Source organism: Tenrec ecaudatus, chromosome 7, assembly GCF_050624435.1.
Source record: "Tenrec ecaudatus isolate mTenEca1 chromosome 7, mTenEca1.hap1, whole genome shotgun sequence".
Lineage (NCBI taxonomy): Eukaryota > Metazoa > Chordata > Mammalia > Afrosoricida > Tenrecidae > Tenrec > Tenrec ecaudatus.
The window spans coordinates 53,182,636-53,188,715 of NC_134536.1; the positions used below are offsets into that span (position 1 = coordinate 53,182,636).

Sequence of the window (6,080 nt, forward strand, 5' to 3'; positions counted from 1 at the left end):
TATTGTGCCTGAGGGGTTTATCTATCGTGGATTCCATGTTTCTGGCTCTTAGCTGTAACAGTATGCATGCTCTGATCTAATCTGATTTGTAAGGTAGAATTTAGGTCAAGATTGTGGGGGGGGGGGGGGAGGTAAGCATTACAGAGCTAGAGGAAAGTTGTGTGTTTCATTGGTGCTATACTGCGCCCTGACTGGCTCATCTCTTCCCTGTGACAATGCTGAGAGGGAATGTCCAATTGCTTACAAGTGGACATTGGAGATCCAATCCATGGTCCCCACCCCCTTGACCTGGGGTATGGTTTTATTTGGGGTCTTAAATGCCTTATACCTGATCTCATTAACACCTCATGATCACACAGGCTGGTGTGCTTCTTCTATATGGGCTTTGTTGCTTCTAAGATAGATGACTGTTTATTTATCTTCAAGCCTTTAAGGCCCCAGTTGCTATATCTTTTGATAGCCAGGCACCATCAGCTTTCTTCACCACATTTGCTTATGAACCCATTTTGTCTTCAGTGATTGTGTCAGGAAGGTGAGTATCACAGAATGCTCTGAGTTTTTTTTCATGCTTCTCTGCAGGTATATCTAGATAAAATAGGTGTGATTAAACATCCGGAGGAGAAAACAACAGGACTGATGGTTCCAGGGAGACATGGGAGAGGATGAGGTGGGGGAACAGAAGTGGATGTTAACAAACCCAGGGGAAAGGGGACAAGAAGTGATTCAAAATCGATTGCAAGGAAGGTGTAGGAGGCCTGGTAGGGCTTGATCAAGGGCAATGTAACCAAGAGGAATTACTGAAACCCAAATGAAGGCTGTGCATGAGAGTGGGACAAGAGGAAAGTCAAAGGAAATAGAGGAAAGAACTAGGAGGCAAAGGGCATTTATATAGTCTAAATACAGGCATAAACATATGTAAATATATTTATACATGAGGATGGAGAAATATACCTATGTGTATATAATTATAGGTTTAGTATTAAGGCAGCAGGTGGACATTGGGCTTCTACTCAAGTACTCCCTCAATGCAAGAATATTTTTTCTATTAAACTTGCATTCCAAAAAAAATAAAATAAATAAACTTGCATTCCATGATGCTCACCTTCCCAACACGATCTCTAAAGACAAAGCAGGTGCATAAGCAAATGTGGTGGAGAAAGCTGATGGTGCCCGGCTATCAAAAGATATAGCATCTGGGGTCTTAAAGGCTTAAAGATAAACAAGCGGCCATCTAGCTGAGAAGCAACAAAACCCACATGGAAGAAGCACACCAGTCTTGTGATCACAAAGTGTCAATAGGATCAGGTATCAGACATTAAAGAACAAAAAGTCATATCATTGTGAAAGAGGGGGAGTGTGGAGTGGTGACCCAAAGCCCATCTCAAGGCAACTGGACATCCCCTTACAGAAGGGTCGTGGTGAGGGGAGATGTCAGGGTGCAGAATAGCACTGATGAAACATACAACTTTCCTCTAGTTCTTCAAAGCTTCCTCCCCCCACTATCATGGAGGGAGGGAGGGGAAAAATGAGGAGCTCATATCAAGGGCTCAAGTAGATAGAAAATGTTTTGAGAATGATGATGGCAACATATATACAAATGTGCTTGACACAATGGATGGATGGATGGTTTGTGAAAAGAGTTGTACGACTTAAAAAACAATAAAATGATTTAAAAAACAACCAAAAATAAGAAAAAATCCATCTTGGAAGAAGTACAGCTAGGACGCTCATTAGAAGTGGGGATGGCAAGACTTTGTCTTACATACTTTAGACATGTTATCAGAAGAGATCCGTCCCTGGAAAAGGCCATCATGCTTGGAAAAGCAGAGCATCCGCAAAAAAGAGGAAGGGCACTCCGAGATACAACTTAGGAGAGGGTCTTCAACAATGGGCTCAAACACGGCGGCAACCCTGGCGTGGCTGAGCCGGACGGGCTGTGCTTCTTTCTGGTGTGCATCTACCTGGTCACTGTGAGTTGGGACCTACCCTGTGGTGCCCAGCAGCAGCACCTGTCCCACTACTGCATGCACTCACCGCTCCACCAGGAGAGGGCTGTTGCTTCAGCTGGGCCTTTGTCTTCCTCAATCAGGGCCATTTTTTGTTGCTTCAAAAGGAAAAAGAAATTAAAAAAAATTGAGCTGGTGGTTGAGCTCTGCAACATTTTCTTCCACTGAGGATTTTAAGCCCCCTGTTGATTTCAGCCAAGGCAGCCACACTCACTCTGGTTGCCAGCACCTTTCTCTTTATTGCCCTGACTGGAGGATATCACGGAATCTTCCTTTATCTCTTCACAGCTTTAGACAGAGTCAATTTCCACTCCATTTTCAAGTGAACACTGCCCTTTCATGTCTGAGGTTTGCTATTTACCTTCTGCCTCCCCGGATCACCTGAGCCATTTCCACTTAACACCCCACTCAGATGCAACAAGCCACACTCTGTAAATGCTGCCTCCCAACAGCACGAACTTCAGGCATCGCATCTTCCCACGCAGCCCCTGCCTTGGTTTGAGCCTGTCTGCCCCAATAATGGCTGTCTTCCTCCTCCTGGCCTGGCTCCAGCTCCTTCCTCTCTAATTTCAACTTCTCCCAGCTGCCAGAGCCACGGCGGACCTCTGCTAAAGCACCTTGTCTAACTTTTTGTAACTTTAAGGATAACAAACTTCTTGTCCTAAAAAGCCATTCCTTGCCCTGGAGCCTACAACCTTTCATCTGACACCACCTCTTCCCCTCATCTGCCCCACGCACGCTTAGTCCTCTCTCGTTTACATCAACAGCTCCTCCCTTCCTTCCACCTGGCTACCACTAAACGCTTTATCGTTTAGCATCAATTCCTTGAGAAGTCTCTCCCCAGTCCTTCCTCTGAGCTTGCTGTGAAGGTGCCCGTCTCAGTTTCGTATTGTGTGCTTCTTTTGCTGTACTGTGAGGAACTAGGGGGTCATGCCTCTTGGTCCTGGCACTGCCGAAGATAAGCACTAGGGCACCAGGGCTCCCAAACATAAGGCCTGGCTTAGAGCTATACTGTCGTAGTTGCTTCCATAAACACTTCCATCTTGACAACTCCAGGGGGGGAGAATGATGGGTTTGCTATGAGTTGGAATCAGTTTGGTGGCAGTGAGCATGGCGTAATCTTTATTGGTGCAGGTCTTTTCTCCTTGAAGCCACCGTGATTCAATCATAATATGTGGGGTGAGACTAGGGAAAATCCCTTCTTTTGAGGCTGAAGACCAGCAGGAAGATGGCCCTTATATTACAAAACAACAACAAAAACGCTTAGGCCTGTGTTTGAAGTGGAAGTTTCCATGACCAAGACTAAATACAATTGCATCTCTTATTACAGATCTGCTCCCAAGGAGGCATTTATTTATTTTTTCATAGCCCCCAAATCACAAGTAAACATCTTCTCTTATTCTGTGTTTTGAGCCAAAATCCATCTGACATAAGCAATGACGTCCTTTGTTCAATGTCCTCCTCTTCGGAACCCAGCCTGTATTTCTGGCAGCTCCTTGTCAATTACTGTGGTTGAATGATCTTCTGCAAAGTTTTACTTGCTTGTGATATAAATGAAATTGTTAGACAATTCCTGAATTCTTCCTTTGAATTGGGAGCAAATACAGATCTCTTTCACTTGGTTGGCGAGGCAGCTGTCTCCCAAGTTTCTTGGCATAGACAAGCGAATCCTGCCAGTGCTTCATCTCTTGGTGGAACATTGAAAGGGCTTTTCCTTCAACGCCTACAGCCTTGTTTGTGCCCGATGCTTCCGGCGCAGCTTGGACTCCTTCATGATCATGGGCTGTCTCTTCAAAAGATCGAATATGACCAGTTCTTTTTGGCGCAGTGGCTCCGTGTATTTCTGCCATCCTCTTTTGATGCTTTCTGTACCGTTCAATAGGAAGGCACACTCCCACGTTACATTAACCAAATAAATCCCATGTCGCAGTATATTGTCTGATTTCTAGAAACACACATGTCAAAGAGGGTACCCCAAACCCCTGAAATCCCGCTCCCCCAAGCTATGTATTTATTTATTTATTTATTTTTTTTCACAATAAGATCTTTTATTTGTTAACATTAAGTCTGAATTTTAAACAGATTCTTGAACTGGTGGCTCATAGCCATCAGCTCGCTCCACTTTTGCACCTGTCTCATCGCCAGTAGTTTTTCCAGAACTGCCACCTTCACCATGAAGCTCCATGAGTTTTCCCAATTCAAACTTGGGCTTTTTCAGCATCTTTACTTTTCTGACAAACACATCATGGAGAGGATAAATAGACTGGCAAGCCTTTTCTATGTCTTTCCCAATGCTGTCTGGAATCAATTTATTGACCACTTCTTTCAAGTCATTCGTCTGCACCTCTCGGGTCATGATTTCCATCATTTTCTTTCGGATTTGGCGGACCTGCTGGTGCTGAGCATACGAGGTCTTCCGAATCTGATTATTGCGTTTTTTAGTAAAACCAACACAGAACAGACGAAGTAGATACCCATCGGTAGTCTTGACATCAACATGAGCTTCAATCATGGTCTGCCACTTCTTGACCATGGAGCACATCTTGTCCCGTGTCAGGTCCATGCCGTGGAAGTTGGTCAGGCAGTTTTTGCCCTGAACATCCTCGGTAATTAACTTAAATTTCCTAAAGGCAACCTCGTCGTTCTGTAGATCAGCAAGGCTCACTTCAAAAACTCGACCCTTGAGGCCATCAGATGCAATTTTGGTTCCTTGAGTCCTGGTGACTAGTGTTTTCCCAATATTTCTTATATTGAACATAGCTGGTGCTTTCACATCATACCAATCTTTCTTAGAAAACGGATCAACCACTTTCTTCTTAGCTCCTTTTTTGCCACCTTTGGTAAGGCGCTTGTTCTTGCCAACCGCCATGGCGTCGTGCAGAGAGCCAAAAGGGTATTTATTTATTTTTTACAAAACAACTTTGTAACCTTCAAAATACTCTCCATTACACTTAACACAGTTGTCAAATCTGTGATTCCATTCTTGGAAACATTTTTCAAACTCATTTGTTTGGATGGCTGACAGCATCTCCCTGGCTTTTTCCCTTCAATTCTATGTCATACAAATGCTGTCCTTTCATGTCCTTCTTCATTTGCAGAAACAAAAAGAAGTCACACAGGGCAAGGTCATGTGATTAAGGTGCATGGGGCAAGAGATGAATGCTGTTTTTTGCCCCAAACTAGCACACTGAGATGGCTACACGAACAGGTGCATTGTCATGGTGGCAAAACCTGTCTCCTGTCTGCCACAAACCAGGTCTTTTTTTGCTGCACAATTGTTCTGTCATCTTTTCAGAACCACTAAAGAGAAAGCTTTGTTCACAATCTGACCTGGTGGAACAAACCCCAATTGCACTATGAGTCGACATTTTCATCACCTCAGCCAGGAGCCCTGGTGGGGATGGTGGGGGAATGGCGGCTAAATGCAAAGTCAACAATTTGGAAACCACCAGCCCCTCTGAGGGAGAAAGACAAGCCTTTCAACTCCTGTAAAGACTAACAGTCTCCAACCCCAAAGGGGCAGTTCTACTCTGGGCTATAGGGTTCCTATTAGTCTGGACTGACTTGATGACAGTAAGAGATTACAACAGTTACTTACTCATATGAATAGACCACTTAGTACTTGTGTGGAAAGTTTCCATTCAGTCCTCTTTCAAAGTTTGGGGTTTCGTGCCTTCTTACTTATTTCGCCCATCTTTGCTGTGGTCACGAGGACACATGCTGGGGTGCATGTGCATACATTCCTATCCCAGCTCTTCCACTTAGTCTCTGTGTGACCTAGGATAATACGTCAGCTGCTTCGTTGTCTCTCTACTTACTTCCTCCTCTATAAAATGGACGTAATATTTGTCACCACCACTTGTCTGTCAGTTTATTACACTGGTGGCTTGCGTGGTGCTGTGATGCTGGAAGCTATGTCACTGGCATTTGAGATGCCAGCAGGACACCCACAGCGAACAGGTGCTAGTGGAGCTTCCAAACTAACAGACAATGAAGAAGGACTCAGTTCGGCTCCCCGCTTTGGAAGAAGAAACAGCTGAAAACCATATGCATAACTTCAAAGAATTGTCAAAT

General features: G+C 44.4%; 1 protein-coding gene across 1 annotated transcript; it reads right to left on the reverse strand.

Moving 5' to 3' along the window:
• Positions 1 to 4,052: 4,052 nt before the first annotated feature.
• LOC142453368 (small ribosomal subunit protein eS1) lies at positions 4,053 to 4,894 on the reverse strand. The gene has a single exon (XM_075554625.1). The coding sequence runs from the start codon at positions 4,873 to 4,875 to the stop codon at positions 4,081 to 4,083; it is 795 nt and encodes a 264-aa protein (XP_075410740.1). The 5' UTR covers positions 4,876 to 4,894; the 3' UTR covers positions 4,053 to 4,080.
• Between the last annotated feature and the right edge of the window lie 1,186 nt (positions 4,895 to 6,080).

Coding starts and splice junctions, on each gene's coding strand:
- LOC142453368 (XM_075554625.1), bottom strand. CDS start 4,875: ATGGCGGTTGGCAAGAACAAGCGCCTTACCAAAGGTGGCAAAAAAGGA.